At 38.3% G+C, this 19,100-nt stretch overlaps 1 protein-coding gene across 4 annotated transcripts in view; it reads right to left on the minus strand.

Moving 5' to 3' along the window:
* The window catches only part of HSPBAP1 (HSPB (heat shock 27kDa) associated protein 1), a 51,978-nt gene that overhangs the window by 11,203 nt on the left and 21,675 nt on the right, over positions 1 to 19,100 (minus strand). For all 4 annotated transcript variants that reach the window (XM_014545245.1, XM_014545244.1, XM_005873102.2 and 1 more), the window contains 2 exons: positions 12,190 to 12,371; positions 1,505 to 1,641 (listed from right to left, as the gene is read on the minus strand). In XM_014545245.1, coding sequence (XP_014400731.1) covers positions 1,505 to 1,641; positions 12,190 to 12,371 — 319 coding nt within the window. The remainder of the gene's footprint in view (positions 1 to 1,504; positions 1,642 to 12,189; positions 12,372 to 19,100) is intronic.

The following is a 19,100-nucleotide window of genomic DNA, read 5'->3' on the forward strand; positions in this document are numbered from 1 at the left end:
CTGCTTTTAAATAAAAGTTTAAAAATTATGCAGACTCTCATGTAAAAGAGTAAGCAGAGCACTATCTCACTGAACTGAGATTCTAGGATCAGCTTTCTGTTGTTGTTAATCCTCACCAGAGGATATTTTTCATTGATTTTTAGGAGAGTGGAAGAAAGAGGGAAAGACAGAGAAACATCAATGTGAGAGAAACACATTGATTGGTTGCCTCCTGCACGAGCCCTCACCAGGGCCCAGGTCGGGGAGGAGCTTGCAACCAAGGTATTTGCCCTTGACTGGAATCGAACCCGGGACCCTTTGGTCCACAGGCCGACGCTTCTATCAGCTGAGCCAAACTGGCTAGGGATAGGATCGGCTTTCTGAAGGCTATCGTGAACATGGCTGAGAGACACACATGGAAACCACCATTTCAGCTGTTCCCCTCACTTCACAAAAGAGGCAGTTGTGGTCCAGCAGTTCTCAAACCAGGCTCCCTGGCATCACCTCAGGGGCCCGGGGGTGGCAGCAGTCTCTTCCTTTCAACAAACTGCTCTGCTCTTACTTGTTTAGGCTTGAAGGAAAGGTGTTCTGCTTTTAAATAAAAGTTTAAAAATTATGCAGACTCTCATGTAAAAGAGTAAGCAGAGCACTATCTCACTGAACTGAGATTCTAGGATCAGCTTTCTGTTGTTGTTAATCCTCACCAGAGGATATTTTTTCATTGATTTTTAGGAGAGTGGAAGAAAGAGGGAAAGACTGAGAGAGAAGCACCGATGTGAGAGAAACACATTGATTGGCTGCCTCCTGCACAAGCCCTCACCAGGGCCTGGGCCGGGGAGGAGCTTGCAACTAAGGTACATGCCCTTGACTGGAATCGAACCCGGGACTCTTTGGTCCACAGGCGGATGCTTCTATCAGCTGAGCCAAACCGGCTAGGGATAGGATCGGCTTTCTGAAGGCTATCGTGAACATGGATGAGACACACATGGAAACCACCATTTCAACTGTTCCCCTCACTTCACAAAAGAGGCAGTTCTGGTCCAGCAGTTCTCAAACCAGGCTCCCCGGCATCGTCTCAAGGGTCTGGGGGTGGCAGCAGTCCCTTCCTTTCAACAAACTGCTCTGCTCTTACTTGTTTAGGCTTGAAGGAAAGGTGTTCTGCTTTTAAATAAAAGTTTAAAAATTATGCAGACTCTCATGTAAAAGAGTAAGCAGAGCACTATCTCACTGAACTGAGATTCTAGGATCAGCTTTCTGTTGTTGTTAATCCTCACCAGAGGATATTTTTTCACTGATTTTTAGGTAGAGTGGAAGAAAGAGGGAAAGACAGAGAGAGAACAAAGAAGGAAACAACCAGAGGTCAAGAGATCCGCCTTGGTCATGAGGCAGGCTGACAGGATGGGGCTGGAACTAAAACCTTGGGGTCCTACCGCCCATTTCGTACTGGTTCCTCTTCCTGTGCAACACACAGAGATACACTAGGCACGCAGACACACACACTCTCATGCATGGGCCTGTGTGTTACCTTCCTTGCACCTGGAATACCAAGTTGCAACCATATGAATCCAGATGACAGGGTGTGTGAGCCCCCAGGGAGCCAATCCACAATGTACTTTCCCGTCCATTTCTTCCACGAAACCCGAAGTCAGACCATATCACATCCTGTTTTTGAAAATAAAGTTATAGTCCATTAAGAATCAACCAATTCCTCTGTATGGTAGTGTTGCACAAGAGTCTGACGTAAACCCAAACCCATGGAATTAAAATATATATATAAGCTAGAAGAGAGCAAACTAGTGAACCAGCTTACAGGTTTGGTTTTATTCATTTTTTCAATCATAATTATTTCCTACTGAGTTTAAGAAAACAAGAAAAAACACTTCCATGCGCAGAACATAGTCCTACATGCTGACACTTCTTTTATCAATATCTTCAATCTATATTTTCTATTTTTAGAGGCAAACCATTAACAGCTGTATTCAGAGAAAGAATATTTTGGAAAGACATTTAATGGATGGTTTTGAGGAAGATTAGAATGAACATTTCCATTTTTGTTCTGAGTGATGAAAATAGCGGAACATGTGAACATAACTAAGGTCTGTTACAGAAGGGGGAATTTTCGCAAGGTCAGCACCACTGTAAATGCCTATGGCTCACGTGCAGCCACTCCAGGGAGTGGCAAAAGTCATGTGTCTTCTGGATATAGCCCATAAGCTCCACGCAGTGACTCAGCTCTGCATTCCCAGAGTCTAAAATTACACCTGCCTCAGGGTGAGTGCTCATAACACTGGCTGCCTGGGAAGGAGAGAAGAATCTGTGGCCTGATTATGGGTAAATGGTTCAGGCCAGGAACATTTTAAAGCATCTATCACATAGTTGGTATGACACTGGGTGTTTGGGATATAAAAATTAATGCAACGCAGGCCCAGCCTTCAAATCTAATAAAGAAAGATAGTCCCATAAGTGGAACCTTTCACTATAATGTGGCAGATGCTCTGACAGAAGTGAGCAGATAACCAAAGAAGGACGCCTGGTGGCCGGGAGCTTGGGGAAGGCTGCCAATGAACCTGGGTCCTTGTTGAACAAGTCACCACACCTCAGTCTGGAATTTAGCTAAAGGCAGCTTAAAGACATGCAGTATAAAAACAAAAAGCAGGGGTTTGCCTTAGCTAAGAAGCAGCTGGTTTAAGTGATTCTTAATCTTCTTCTAGATACACTCCCTTGGGAATCTAATGAATGCCAACGCCCCTATCCACAGAGAAATGCAAGCACACACAAAATTTCTTATGCTTTGCGGGAGTCGAAGCACTGACTGCAGGTGAGAAGCTCTGTTCCACAGCATTGCTTCAGAAAGAACCACAGAAAAAAGGTTTTCTACAGGATGGGGGTTGAGGGGGATCTGAGTTAATATATGAGAAACTGACAAGAGGTTTCCCTGACCTCTTATCTACCACAATAATGACTAAAAAAGGGAAAATGTTTGGGAATGATTAGATCAAGGTGACCTAAACTACCTAAAATTTCAGCAGCATATTGGCTGGGAAACACCAGAGGAGGAAGAGTTGGGGAGGTGGGCGATGGGGTTGCAGAGACAGTGTGAATCAAAGTAAATTTGTCAGGAAACGAACAGCATTTTGTTTCTTTCCCCACAGGCTCTTGAGAGTTGGGCCTTTCTTACCAATCGAGTTCAGCTACTTACAGGTAGACAAATGTCTGAAATCAATATAGGCCCAGGAGGAATCAGCCTCAAGTCTTGCTAAAAACACGTGATCCTGTTAGGTCACAACATCAGTGAAACCAACACAGGAGACTGATGGGGTGATCCACCCTGGAATCTATTCTCCCAACCACCTCAAGCACTGGAGAAGTCTTTTTTTTTTTTTTAATATATATTTTTATTGATTTCAAAGAGGAAGGGAGAGGGAGAGAGAGACAGAAACATAAATGATGAGAAAGAATCACTGATTGGCTGCCTCTTGCACGCCCACTCTGGGGATCAAGCCCACAACCCAGACATGTGCTCTGACTGGGAATCGAACCATGATCTCCTGGTTCATAGATCGACAATCAACCACTGAGCTATGCCAATCGGGCCAGAGAAGTCTTTAGAAATCATCTATATTCAGAAAATTCTATTCTAACACTGCCCCTGAAAACAGCAATCAAGTGTCAAGTTAACTGCTTACTATAAAAACACTGTTTTCCTATAACTTTCACAAGAACCTATATTTGCTTTCTACAGATACAGACAAGTTTATTTTCTCTTCTGCCAAAAATTGCCGTCTTAAATTATATGAAAAATTGTCATGCCTTCTCCTTTCCCTTCTTTGTCTTCCCTCCCTACCTTCCTTCCAAAAAGTTTCCTCTTACTCCCATGCAGTTAATCTACCTACCTCCACTTTCAGCCCCTGCAACCACTGACTACTTCCTGTTATCACAATATTTTGAAACTGGACTCTACATAACAATGAGGAAACGTTTTTTAACACTGTTTAATTAAAAATATCCTCCAACACCTTCAACAAATAAGAGACTAAAAATCTGGTTGTAATAAATAAAATTCAAGAAAATGTATATGCTTCAATTTTCTTGATCATGTAGAATAACCTAAAAGCATTACAACATTTAAGTTATAAAATAATTTCAAAAACAGTATTAAACTCTAATAGAACATTCACTACGTTTCTACCTCAAAGCTTGGCTTCTGCATTCGACATTAAAATCCCATGGAGTCCCAACTTCATTCAAGTTGGCATCTCTAGTAACTAACAGTGAGCACAGCAAATGCTAAAAATCTGCCCAGTCATTGATCTAGGTAACTAGGTCTATTTTTATTCTCAGTATCTCCTAAAACTGTTCCAATTAAAGTTAAATAATTGATGCAGAATAAAACATCACTTGAAAATGTTGGGCACGTAACCAAATATTCCATAATTTTAGTTTTAACCAGAGAACTGAAGAAAAACTGGTAAGATGCTTATAAAGAGAAGGGTGGCTTTTTTGGCCTACCATGTAAACCAATCACCAAAAGTAATTCCTAAATTGTTTAGTTCTAGAAGACGGTACAGCACTTCATAAAATATTTAAACAATATTTTCACATATGTATTATTACTTTCATTCCTGTTTTACATATAAGAAATCTAAAGGTTCAAACAGGTTAAATGAGCTTATAATAGCTCATACCAAATAGAGGTTCTGAGAACACCACAATTCAAAAGTATTTGTTCTTAACTTATACCATGCTATTTGGGTAACTTGTGATCACGGTTAATTTGAGCCTATCAATTAAAACTTGTCTTCTTCTATTTTTCTCCATATCTAGATCATAAATACATGTAGGAAAACTGATTACACATAATTCTGTAATGAACTTACATCTAAATAAAATAAAGAAAAAAACCCCAATATTGGCCAAAACAATAAGAATGGAATTTTTTAAAAAAATCTTTATTGTTGAAAGTATTACATATGTTCCCTTTTTCCCCTTTGACCCCTTACTTAACAATAAATACTATGTAAAACTTATAAAGAATAAATACTTCAATTTAAATTTCAAACAACCCTTAAATGGACATTACAAATTAGCAAGTACTTAAGGCTCTGTTTTTCCATAGGAAATTACCTTAAGTAACATAAACAGAAAACAGGTAGGCTTGGATAAACACTCAAATTCTTACATTCCAATTTGTTTCATCAGAAAGCATTGCTGGCCGTCAAACAAACCCCTTTAAATTATTACTAAACCGCCTGGTTCAATTTCAACATACTCTCATAACTATGTTATACAGTAAAGTCCAAGACAGTTAGATAGAACTAATCTTCTATGTACTGCATTTTGGGATTCTGTGTCCTGGTGACTTAACAAACTTCCTGACTCTCAATAGCTAATCTGAATCACAACATAACATGGAACCTACCTGAAAAACATTCTTGGGGCAAAATCCCTTTTGCTATATATTGATTCTTACTAGCTTCAATTGTGATGATACTTATTGATAATTATAAAAGGTAACATACCTGTCATTCTTACCTAATGAATCAAAAAGAAATTTTATATGGTAATGTCACAAATTCCCTACCTTCCTTGGGAAGTAGAACACAAAATGTTCAAATAAATGCTTTACTTAGATTAGTCAATGATATGATACATAACTAAAAATTAGTGAGACTTATTAATTTAATTTTCCACTCATGAAAGTCAGTTAAGTGTCAATATCCTAATTTTGATCACCGGACATTTTCCAATAATATTAGTATATTTGCCAGTGTACTTAACAGTATGTATATTGCATGTTTATCAGTGGATGATTTTAATTTGTGAAATAACATGGTTAACACATGGAAACTTTAAGTACAGCTAAGTAAAAACTTATAAAACTAATAGAAGGCTGAAGAGAGCTAAGAATTTCATATCAAGATTAACAAATGCTATAATTGATTAACCAGAAGCCACAGAAAATTTGACAAGGGTGAAGTTAGGGGTTTAAGTTAAAACATTCTTTGAAGGGCCCTAAAGACCAAAGAAATATCAAAACAAGAAATAAGAAAAGAAAAAAATACACTTATGTAATCGTTCAATTACTTACTACGTACACTGGTCCCACACCACTTTCTATGCAGTTTCACTTTCCATAGTTCAAATATATTAAGTGAAAAACTTCTGAAATAAACAATTCATGTTTTAAATTCAACAACCTTCTAAGTAGCGTGATGAAATCTTACACGGAATGGCTCTGTTCCGCCCAGGACATGAATCATCCCTTTGTCCAGTGTATATTCATTCCATAAGCTATCCACCCTTAAACACTTAGTAGCCTTCTGGGTTATTAGACTGTATTCAATGCTTGTGTTCAAGTAACCCTTATATAACTTAACAATGGCTCCAAAGCCATTCACAGAACTTTTATTACAGTATATTTTACAACTGTTCTCTTTTATTACTAGTTATTGTTAATGTTTACTGTGCCTAATTTATAAATTAAATTTTATCATAGGTATGTATGATTAGGAAAAATAGTATACATGGGGTATTATCTGTAGTTTCAGGTATCCACTGGGGGTCTTGGGACATATCCCCAGTAGATAAGGGGGACTACGCATTCAGCACTATGTTAACACTTTTGGGGAATAAAAAAATTATAAAACACAGTCTCTGTTCCCAAAGAGCTTACATAAAGAAATTCTATGTAATATACCATTTAAATAACAATCCAAATAAAACAGGAATGAAAGCAAGAGATGAATGGATGTGGGTGCAAGTGGTTGAGAAGGCTTTATAGCCAAGGCTGAACCTTAGCCAGACCCTAAGAAGTAGAGTTTTAATAAGGAGAAACTGAGAAGAGCATGAGCAAAGGCCAGAAGGTGAGAGAGAACATAGAGGCCCAGCACTCAGTGAGGAGACTAGACAGGGACTAAGGTAGAGGAGAAAGGTTGCATCAGTCACGTTGGGGAGAGTCTTAAATGCTATCCTTAATTTTAGGTCATGAAACGTTTGTGAACATGATTAACATATTTCAATATTTAATCTGGAGCATGACTTGAAATGTATTTTCATAAGAAACTGTTTTAGAAGTAATTAGAGGAAGAGTAAGAACTGGAGGAATAAAGAGTAATTTCAGAAGTGATGTAGACCAGAGGTTCTCAAAGTGGCCCATAGACCCCCTTGGGGGTCTCTGAGATCCTTTCACAGGATCTGTAAGGTTAAAATTATTTTCATCATACTACTAAGATGTTACTTAGCTATTTCACTGTGTTCACAGTGAGGGCACAAAAATAATGGTAAATAAAACTGCTGGTCAAGGCAGTAGAATCAAAGTGTACTGGTAGCACTGCATTCTTTTTTTTACAGCTTTATCTATCTCTATATAGAAGCTTAAGCGACCATTATGACTGAACAACCGGTCAACCAGTCACTATGACGTACACTGACCACCACGGGGCAGACGCTCAATGCAGGAGCTGCCCCCTGGTGGTCAGTGTGCTCCCACAGGCAACTTCTCACGGCCGGCCAACCTCCCCCTGTCCCTCCCCGTGGACCTCCCGCGGTCCCTCCCCCAGGCTGGCGGCTAACATCCCACGGTTTCTCCCCCCAGCCGGCTGGCCCTGACCCGCCCTGATCGGGGTAGGCCAGCTAACCTCCCATGGTCCATCCCCCTATCTGGTCCCCCACTCTGACAGGCCGGCCAACCTCCTGCGGTCAGTCCCTCCCCCCAGCTGGCTAGCCAACCTCCTGCAGTCCCTCCCCTCAGCTGGCTGGCCAACCTCCTGCGGTCCCTCCCCCCCAGCTAGCAGACCCCATTCTGCCTGGCTCCAATCGGGACTGGGCGAGACAGCCCTGATGGCCCTGATTGCCAGCCAGGCCGAGGGACCCCACCCATGCACAAATTCGTGCACCAGGCCTCTAGTTGAGATATAATTAATATACAATAAACAACATATATATTAAGTGTACAATTTGGTGAATTTTTACATATATAAGGGTGTCCCAAAATTCACGCAAGATTTGAATTTTGCATGAGCATTAACAACAACAAATAAAAGCCTAATTTTACTTGGTTTATTGAATCAGATTCTAATATCTGTTGCCCTTTGATTTCAATCCCTTCAATTTGATAAGCATTACCAAGTACTAATTATGGCCCAGGAGCAGGGACAATGAAGACCAATGAAGACCACGGCTTTGCGTATGTGCCAGCAAAGCCGTGGAGGCCATTGACCCGATGTGCTATTCCATGCATAACCCTATACGGTATACTTTATGAATCAATAAAAAAAATTACAATTTTTAATTATAAACCTGTGTTTTCTATCAAAATTACTTCTTGCGTGAATTTTGGGACACCCTTTACACACACACACACACACACACACACACACACACACACATATATGAAACCATTACTACAATCAAGATGAGAAACATTTTGATCATGTCCAAAAGTTCCCCAGTGACTCTTTGTAACCCACCTCTCCCTACTCCCTCATTCATAGACAAGTACTAATCTACTTTCTGTCCATTTATTTGTGAGTTCTACAATTTCATACAAATGGAATCAATCATATAGTAAGTACTCCTTTTTCATGCTAACATTAACCCAAAGGCAAATCAAACAAAGTTGACTTCACACAAAGTAGACATCAAAACAAAGAAGAATCTAGGAGAGAGGGTCATTTCATCATGATAAAAGATCAATCCATTAAGAGAAAATAATCATCCTAAATATGCATGAATCTAATAGTTTCAAAATACACAAAACTAAAACTGATCAATCTTAATTGAAAAAGAAACTAATATACAATTACAGTTGGGCAATTTCAACACCTTTCTCTATATAATGGGCAAAACAAGTGCACAGAAAATTAGTAAGGATATAGGAGACTTGAACAATCAACCTACCTTATATTTATAAAACACAACAACAATATACACATTAGTTTCAAGTTCACCTGGAACATTTATCAAGACTGACTATATTCTGGGCCATAAAACTATAAACTTAAAAGGAGTGAAATCATACAAAGTATATTCTTTGATTATACTGGGATTAAATTGGAAATAAGTAACAGAAAGATAGCTAGAAAACCTGCAAATATTTGGAAACTAGACATTATACTTCAGAAGTCTAAGAATAAATCACAAGGAAAATTAGAAAATATTTTGAATAATAGCTGCCTTCCTCCATTTATTCCTTTTTGGAAATTCACCACCAAACTGGGGGACTGCATACCAACAATATTGTAAGCCTTGTTAGGTTTTCGAGTAAGTCTCTTGCTGTAGTGTGGATAGCTGTGATTGGTAAGTCAACTGCCTGTGGCTTCCAGTTACACCAAGATCGTAACAGCATTTTTACCTTTTGTACAACAAAGAAGCTTTGTAAATAACATTTTAACATGTCAAAAAGAAAAGAAAAAGGAAATATTATGAACAGAATGAAAATGATTTTGAAAACTTGTATCCTGAAACCCCTAAACTTGAAAGCTTCCTAATACTTAAGTCTTTCTGATGAGAATGGTAATATTAGCAAGTCACTTTTTTTATGATGATGCATACAGAAATGTGTCAATAGTTGTAGACCTACATAACTCAATAAACCAATATTTTCCAAATGGCCGATGAACGGTATTATAAAAGCTTCATTCTATACAAGAGAGACCAATGGAGTTTATTGTGAGAGTGCAAAGAGTTCAGTGATTATGGGTTCAGACTCTACTGCAACATACAAATCTTTTGAGAAATTACTCCTTGTCAAGTTTGGCAGAGTATTTTTAAAAATCCACAACTATCTAAAAAGGCTGCTAAAAAACTATTTTCAGCTGCATATGCATGAGGTAAGATATTCTTCATATACTTCAAATAAACCAATAAATTACAAAAGACTGAATAAAGAAACAGATAGAAGAATCCAGCTGTCTTCTATTAAAGCAGACATTAAAAAGACTTACAAAAATGTAAAATAATACCACTCCTCTCAGAACTTACAAGTCTGAATATAGTTATTTTCATTGAAATGTTACTTATGTTCACATATGAGTTTATTTAAAATGAATTAATAAATACTTTAAACATTGATCAGTTTTAATGTTTAACTACCTACCATGACAGACAGAAGAATACTTGAAACAATAAGTAATAAGACTAAGTGGCCAAATAAGTTATAGCAGTAAAAGTAAAATGGTAAACAACTTTGGTACCTGATGTAAGAACACTTGGTACTCAGAAAAATCTGAGCTAAAAAATAAAATAATCTCAATAGATTTGGTTTTTCATGGCAGATTTGCCTGTTCGAATCCGGAGACTTAATCACCATAATGTAGCAGACAGAAAACTCATTCAACTAAAAAGATCAGATTTTATAAGGGCTCAATTGGAATTCCAGCACAATGCCAAAAGACTGTTTTTATGTCCACACTTAATGGACTGGACACGTGTATACCCAGTGCTGTTATGCCTGGGCTGAGATAGATAACTGATGGGGTCGGATCAGAGATACATCCAAGGCAGAGTGAGCCTAGACTGAGCATAAATGGAATTCCTTAATTCTGGTTGTAGAGTTCCCACAGAACTGAATGTATTTAGACCCTCTGGAGGCAGTGAAGCAGAGAAGCAGTTAAAGGCTGCAGGGCAGACAGCTCGGGTTACTCTTTTCTTAGTTGTATATTTTCAAAAGCTTTTTCACTTAACCACTTTGTGTCTCATTTTTCTTAAAATAAGGATAATTATTAAATCATAGGGTTACTGTGAGGATTATAAATGTAAAGTACTTAGAAAAGCATCAATTATAAGTACTTGATAAGTATTACTATTACACAACATTTTGCCTGAAATTTAGAGTGAAAAACTACTAATCTAATCTACAGATTGAGTGGGGGATGTAAGAAATAATAATGAAATACTCTAAAAGTTAACTATGATATTTAAAAGGTCCAGGGTTAAACATCCATAAAGCGATCACAACTAAGGTTGTAAGAAAAAAATTACCTCAAAATTATCATTTAAAAATGAGTAAAGAGTAGATTTGGTATAGACTTTGGATTCAGAAAGCATCTACGAAATGTTTTTAAAACTGATGGATTTCTTTCACGGTTATGAGAATAAAAATATATCCTCACCTAACAATTATGAAACAGGTGAGATAATTTTCATTTTTTAAATAAAAAGCAAAAAGTAAGAATTTAAAAATTTAATAAAGAAATCTACAAAGTATTAACAATTGTATCATAGTAATTATGTAAACATCAGCATCTACACCTTGATTCAAAGTGAAAAAACAAAACAAAACGCAGGCTGCATTAAAAACTTCTCACGAGTCCAAGGCCTACAGCCTATGTGAGAGGGAAGTCCAGAGAGGGAGTGGTGGTAATGGGCAGGAGGGGAGGAGAGGGGGGTGAATAGCTGGCAGTGATGGCTAAGACTTCTCTCCACAAAGGATGGGCAGGGTAAAGGACTCTGGAGCCTTGACCTGATTGTGGGCAAGGCAAAGTCATCCTAACAGCTTCCAGGACTACTCCCATTCATGGCCAGGCCTAAGACACCCACCCAGAAATCAGAGCAGGGAGTTTGCAAAATCACTCCACAAAATAAACTGGCAGTCTGCAGCAGAAAACACTTAAAAGAAAAGAGGATATTGTAGCCTGCAAACTCTGCTGTCAATTATGTCAACACATGGCAAAGAACTTCCACATCCTTACTTCTGCAAGTACGCCCACACTTCTGCAGGACTTCTACAACCAAATGCAACAATAAAGTGGGAACCAGCACCTGACCCAGGCCTTAAATCTGCCTAAACCCTCAGAACAGGGAGAGATGGAAGCAGCAGCTTGGAATGCTTCTTCATGTAATCAGCTCTGTACCTCTGTCTCACCAGAATGAATGAAAACTTCTATGTAGGTCAGAGGAAATGAAGTGTTATACATAATCTGTGCTTCTAATACACTCCAAACCAGCTTGGGAGCTGTTTAAAGGCACAGGAGAAAGTGCATAGGAAATCTGATGAGTAGAAAACCAGTGAGAAGGCTGCTCATGTGTGTGTGTGTGTGTGTGCCCAACATTTCGCTTCTCTTGAACAAATCTTTTTGGCTAGAGTGGATAAAATACTCAACACCCACAGTGAACCTCTTTTGAGAGAAAAATGACAGTGAAGAAAAATGGTACCAGGGAATTTCTCAAGAATAAATTATTACAGTGATTAAAAGGAATGTGTTGACTTACCTGGAAAATATCTGTCTTGTCTTCAAATAGACTGACAACATATTTATAGTCAGCATAAGCCCAGAATTTGGAATAATCATAATCTATAAATGGTCCAGAAATACTAGAGTGGTCACAGTTCCAGGTCAGAAACTCTTCAAGTGTAGCTTCTACGTAACTACATGAAGTTTCAAACTGAGGAACTGCAAAGTAAGAGAACCCAACTTTAAATGTATTTGAAACAGTTTCCAAAATTGTTTTTTAAAAAATAATTTCAACCAAAAATGTTAACTATCATTTCAATTAATTAAAAATTAACTTTGCACTTGCTATATACCATTGCTATATAATTAAAATCACTTACAACTTTCACAATGCTATTGTGGTACATATATACAATGGTATATTACTCAGCCATAAGAAAAGATAAAATACTGTCATTTGTGACAACATGGATGAGTTTTGAGAATATCATGTTAAGCAAAATTAGACAGGAAAGTCAGGAACCATATGAATTTAACTCATATCTATAATAATAAAAGCGTAATATACAAATTGACCAAATGACCGAACAGCAGAACAACCATCCAGACAACATTCCCGATGACCATGCTATGACACACACTGGCACCAGGCCAGCCAAGGCAGGTGTGATATGATTGGTCGGGGGGCCCACCATTGCCCCACGATTGCCCCACAGAGGGAGGCCCAGGCCACAAGTCAGCGGGGCAATCAATCGGGTGGCTCCACGATTGCCTCACAAAGGGAGGCCCAGGCCACCTGCTGCAGGGCAATTGATGGGGGGGGGGGGCGCTCTGCGGAACCAGAGAGCCAGGGGGGTGTGGTGGCGGATGCGGGCAGCACCAGGCCAAGGCAGGTGCGGGTTGGGGGCGGGGCTGCGAGGCAGCGGGGTTGCAAGGCAGCTGGGGCTGCAAGGGCCTACCCTTGCACCAATTTCGTGCATTGGGCCTCTAGTATGGGATATAAAACTGGAAGCAACAAATGAACAAATAAAACAAACAAACAAAAACTCAAAGACACAGACAACAGTATGGTGGTTACCAGAGGAAAAGGGAAGTGGAGGGGAGGTATCAAAGGGTAAAGAGGATCAAACATATGGTGATGAAAGAGATTGAACTTTGGGTCATAAATACATAATGTAATATGCAGATATATTATAGAATTGTAACTTGTATAATTTTATTAACCAATGTCACCCCAATAAATTTAATAAAAAAACTTTAAAGACACTATTGAATTAAGCATTCATTTTTAAATAAAATAGTAAAATATTCTAAGATTTTTTTATAAAAAGTCACAGTTTTAACCTTAGAACTAAAAACTACCCTTACTATTGGCTAATTCAGTTGTTAAACAACAAAGCCAAAAGCTCTTCTGAAAGAAAGCTTTTATTAAGATATAAAAAAGAAATCATTAAGTTATTAAAAAATATTAGAATATTTATTTTCAGACCTGGCTGGCATGGCTCAGTGTTTAGCAATGGCCTATGAACCAGGAGGTCACGGTTTGATTCCCAGTCAGGGCACATGCCCAGGTTGGGGGTTCGATCCCAAGTGGGGGGCATGCAGGAAGCAGATCAATGATTCCCTCTCATCACTGATGTTTCTATCTCTCTCTCTGCAATATAAAAGTATTTTTTAAAAATATTTATTTTCAGGATACAGAAGAAATTTCTAAATAAATAGGATTAAAATATTAATGAAATATATGATTTGACTATATAAAAAGGTAAAAATAATGAAGCAAAATCAGACAGCAAATAATAACATAGGAAACACATTATGTATCCTTGTAGAAACTGCATTTCTTTAACATGATCCATTCTCCTTTCTGCCAATCCTCTCTTTTTTAATGCTTAAGTCCTTAGGACATCAGACTCCAGTCAGCATCAACTGTCTTAAGAACGAAGCCTCAAGTCTGTTGACCACAGAAACAGAGCTGTGGTAAAACCAACCACACATCTTGGCCTCAGTTGTGTTTCAGTCCCAGGCCCATAAAGCAGAAGAACCCCACTGACCACACCCTCACAGAGCTAGGCAGAACAACACCATGGCTGACCTCAGGACCTAACACAATGATCAACTACTCCCTACCTTGGCCCCAACCAATCAGGAGAGCCTACAACCCCAACGCCCAAAATCACCATGATTACTAATTTTCCCCATTCGTAATCTGTCCCTGTGTCCCTCCTGGAGCCAGGTTTTAGAGCACTAGCTTACCTGTGACTCTGGGCTTGTGCCATTTCCTTAAATAAATCTTTACTTTCTTTGCTGTAAACTCTCGGTCACATCTTATTGGGCTTTGATGGGTGCTGGCAAATGGACCCCTTTAGTCTGGTAAGATCAGTAACAAATACAGTATTCTTAATATGTAAGGCTAAAAAAAGAAAAAAAAGAAAAAAAAAATATTTATTTTCAGGATACAGAAGAAATTTCTAAATAAATAGGATTAAAATATTAATGAAATATATGATTTGACTATATAAAAAGGTAAAAATAATGAAGCAAAATCAGACAGCAAATAATAACATAGGAAACACATTATGTATCCTTGTAGAAACTGCATTTCTTTAACATGATCCATTCTCCTTTCTGCCAATCCTCTCTTTTTTAATGCTTAAGTCCTTAGGACATCAGACTCCAGTCAGCATCAACTGTCTTAAGAACGAAGCCTCAAGTCTGTTGACCACAGAAACAGAGCTGTGGTAAAACCAACCACACATCTTGGCCTCAGTTGTGTTTCAGTCCCAGGCCCATAAAGCAGAAGAACCCCACTGACCACACCCTCACAGAGCTAGGCAGAACAACACCATGGCTGACCTCAGGACCTAACACAATGATCAACTACTCCCTACCTTGGCCCCAACCAATCAGGAGAGCCTACAACCCCAACGCCCAAAATCACCATGATTACTAATTTTCCCCATTCGTAATCTGTCCCTGTGTCCCTCCTGGAGCCAGGTTTTAGAGCACTAGCTTACCTGTGACTCTGGGCTTGTGCCATTTCCTTAAATAAATCTTTACTTTCTTTGCTGTAAACTCTCGGTCACATCTTATTGGGCTTTGATGGGTGCTGGCAAATGGACCCCTTTAGTCTGGTAAGATCAGTAACAAATACAGTATTCTTAATATGTAAGGCACTTATTAAAAAAAACCCCGCACACCTCAAAAACCTGAAAGCCTAATAATGAATAGTCAGAGAACAATTACCAGAAAGAAAATACAAACTGCCACTAAACATGAACACATGTTCAACACCACCAGCAACCAAAGAAATGTTAATTAAACTCATGAGATGTTACTTTTCACCTATCAGCAAGATTGTTTTCATTTCTTTTTAACTAAATTTATTGGAGTGACACTGGTTAATAAAATTATATAGGTTTCAGCCTGCCCGGCATGGCTCAGTGGTTGAGCGTCGACCTATGAACCAGGTCAGGGTTTGATTCCGGCCCGGGGCCTATGCCCGGGTTGTGGGCTCAATCCCCAGTAGGGGGTGTGCAGGAGGCAGCTGATCAATGATTCCTTCTCGTCACTGATGTTTCTATCTCTCTTTCTCCCTCTCCCTTCCTCTCTGAAATTTATCTATCTATCTATCTATCTATCTATCTATCTATCTATCTATCTTAAAAACAATTATGTAGGTTTCAGGATACAGTCTATAATACATCATCTGTATGTTGTATTGTGTGTTCACCATCCCAAGCAAGATTATTTTTTGAAAAGTGCTGTCTGCAAAGAGCTGGGCCATAGTATCAGAGGTCTTTCATTCTTTCACCCCACACATATCTGAATGTCCATTAGGAGCTCAGTCCACGATGAGAAAGTGAACTTCTTCATGGGAAAAGAGACTCTGAACAGTTCATTACTGACATAACTAATCAGTTATTATAACTATGTTAAATGTTACTAAGAAATAGTAGGTGCTCTGAGATAAGTTAAGAGTCACACATTTGGGGGTAGGAGAGGGAGATGTGGTCAGGAAAGACTTCCAGGAGAAAATGCTATTTGAGCTAATATCTGAAGGAAGATTTGAAGGAAGAAGAGAAATTAACTAGGTAAAGGTGGAGTAAGGGGAAAGAGGAACAGAGAGAAGCATGGCTAGACTACAGACGCAAAGGCCCTGAGGTAAGAAACAAACCTCTGGAAATACAAAAAAATGCAGAAATACTTGTTTGGCTTGAGCTCAGGAAGAGGGATTAAGCTGATGAGACAAAAACAGCTTTCTACACCAAAACAAAATTTTGACCTTTAGCTTAAAGATAATGAGAAGCCATTTAAGGGTTTAAGCAGAGAAATAAGATGAGTTTAAAAAACAAAAACTGTCTCTGGTTTCAGTATAAGAATAGCCTAGGTAGGGAGCGCAGGAGGTGCAATGGGACTATAGATGAGGCTAGTGGGATGAGAGAAAGCAGGGTAACCCCAACTAGAAGATGGCCATGGAGAAAGAGAGAAGCAGGTTGCTACTAGATATTTAGGACACCACTTAAGAGAGGCATTCCCGAATGACTCAGAGGGTTCGTGTTAAGAAGCTTCATGAATATTGCTGCCACTGATGATAATGGTCATATCCCTTGATCTAGTCATGATACTTTTAGAAATCTATTCTAGAGAAATAATCACAAACTTGAACAAGATTTATTTTCAAAGTTGTTTACTACAGTCCTATTTAAAAATTTAAAACTTCAAAGCAATCTATATATCAAAATAAGAGAATTTAAAAAATACATTATGATACTATCATACAATGGAATATTAGGTAGCCATTTAAAAATCACATTTAATGTTAAGAGAAACTGCTCAGAATAAGTTAAAAAAAAACAACAAAGCAGGCTATGAACATTAATACATTATTTTTAAAAGACAAAAAGGCCTATATGGACATATGGACACTTTGGTGATAGGACCAAGTGCTTTTTAATTTCTCTGGATCTTCCCATTTTTTTCAATATTCTCTACAATAAGCAATATTCTCTACAATGTTATTTTTAAAATAACATTTATTGAGCATTTACTATGTGTTAGGCACTGTTCTAAATGTTTTATGTGCATGAACACATTTAATCTATTACAGAGAAGTTAAGTTACTTACCCAAAGTCACACAGTAAGCCAAAATTTGAATCCATGCAAGCTGACTCTTGAGTCAGCTCTCTTATTGCTTGTGGCAGAATTGCATTTATACTCAAAGAATAACTTCAAGATTTAGTATCCAGAATATATAAAGAACTCTTTGACAACTCAACAACAAAAGACAAAAAAACAAAAACAAAACCAAACCAAACCACCCAAAAGCAAAAAATATCTCAATTAGAAAATAGGCAAAGCATCTGAATAGACATTTCTCCAAAAAAGATATCCAAGTGGTCAATAAGCATATGAAAAGATGCTTGACATCATTAGTCAAGGGAAATGTGTATCAAGAGCATAATGAGATAACAATTCACACCCACTAGAATGGCCAGAATAAAAAATGGAGTAAGTGTTGGCAAGGACAGAGAAATCGGACACTCATACATTGGGGTGGGAATTTAAGATGGTTCAGCTGCTTTGGAAAACAGTTTGGCAGTTTCTCAAAAGGTTTAATACAGAGTTACTTTATGACTTGGCAATTCTACTTCTAGGTATAAACCCAAGAGAAATGAAAACATATGTCCACACAAAAACTTGTACATAAATGTTCATAGCAGCCTAATTTATGATAGCCAAACAGTGGAAACAACCCAAATGGCCAGAAACTGATTAATGGATAAACAAAATGTGATATATACACATAATGGAATATTATCTGTAAATATAAAAGCCTAATATGCAAATTGTCCCTGTAGAAGTTCAACCGGGAGACTGATCACTCGCTATGATGTGCACTGACCACCAGGGGGCAACGTGGAACGAAGGAAGGCCCCGGCTGGCAGCTGGAAGGCCCTGATCGGCCCTGATCGCTGGCCAGGCCTAGGGACCCTACCCGTGCACGAATTTCGTGCATTGGGCCTCTAGTTCATTAATAAAAATAAATGAAGTACAGATACATGCTACGACATGGATGAATCTTGAAAACATGCTATGTGAGTGAAAGAAACTAGCACAGAAAGCCACAATATTGTATGATTACATTTATATGATGTGCCCAGAATAGTCAAATCAATAAAAACAGAAAGTAGATTAGTGGTTGCCAGGGACTGGCAGTGAGGTAGAACAGAGGGTGACTGCTGAAGGGGTACTGGACTTCTTTATGGAGCGAAGAAAATGTTCTAGAATTAGATAGTGATGATGTTGCCCAACATGGTGAATATGCTAAAACCACTGTATATTTAAATGGTCAACTTTTCATTATGTGAATTTTATCTTAATTTTTAAAAAGAACAAAATATCTTTAGTAAAAACTCAGAGGAGTTGTTACAACCACAAAGACTTTCTACTTTCTCTTATGCTTAAGTATCAACTTGAAAATGTCAAATTACTGTGATTCATCTATAAGTCTGAAGAAGATTAAGAGTTAATACCCATAGAGCACTTAGACCAGTGACTGACACAATAGCTCTCAATAACTGTTAGCTATTAGTAGTAGTATTGTATTTGGAGTCTAACCAGGATGGGGAAAAAATTACATCCTATTTCTCTCCAAATTATTGAGTGGAAGATTTATTTGACTACAATCAAGAAGGAAAAAGCACAAGCTGATTTTTATGTGGCTGCCACTGGTCTAGCATTTAATTTTAAAAATATAGTAAAAACATTTCGGTCTGTCATGGGATTACAAGGAGACTCTAGACCAGGGGTGGGCAAACTTTTTAACTCGAGGGCCACAATGGATTCTTAAACTGGACCGGAGGGCCGGAACAAAAGCATGGATGGAGTGTTTGTGTGAACTAATATAAATTCAAAGTAAACATCATTACATAAAAGGGTACGGT

This window comes from Myotis brandtii, unplaced genomic scaffold, assembly GCF_000412655.1.
Source record: "Myotis brandtii unplaced genomic scaffold, ASM41265v1 scaffold4, whole genome shotgun sequence".
Classification (NCBI taxonomy): Eukaryota; Metazoa; Chordata; class Mammalia; order Chiroptera; family Vespertilionidae; genus Myotis; species Myotis brandtii.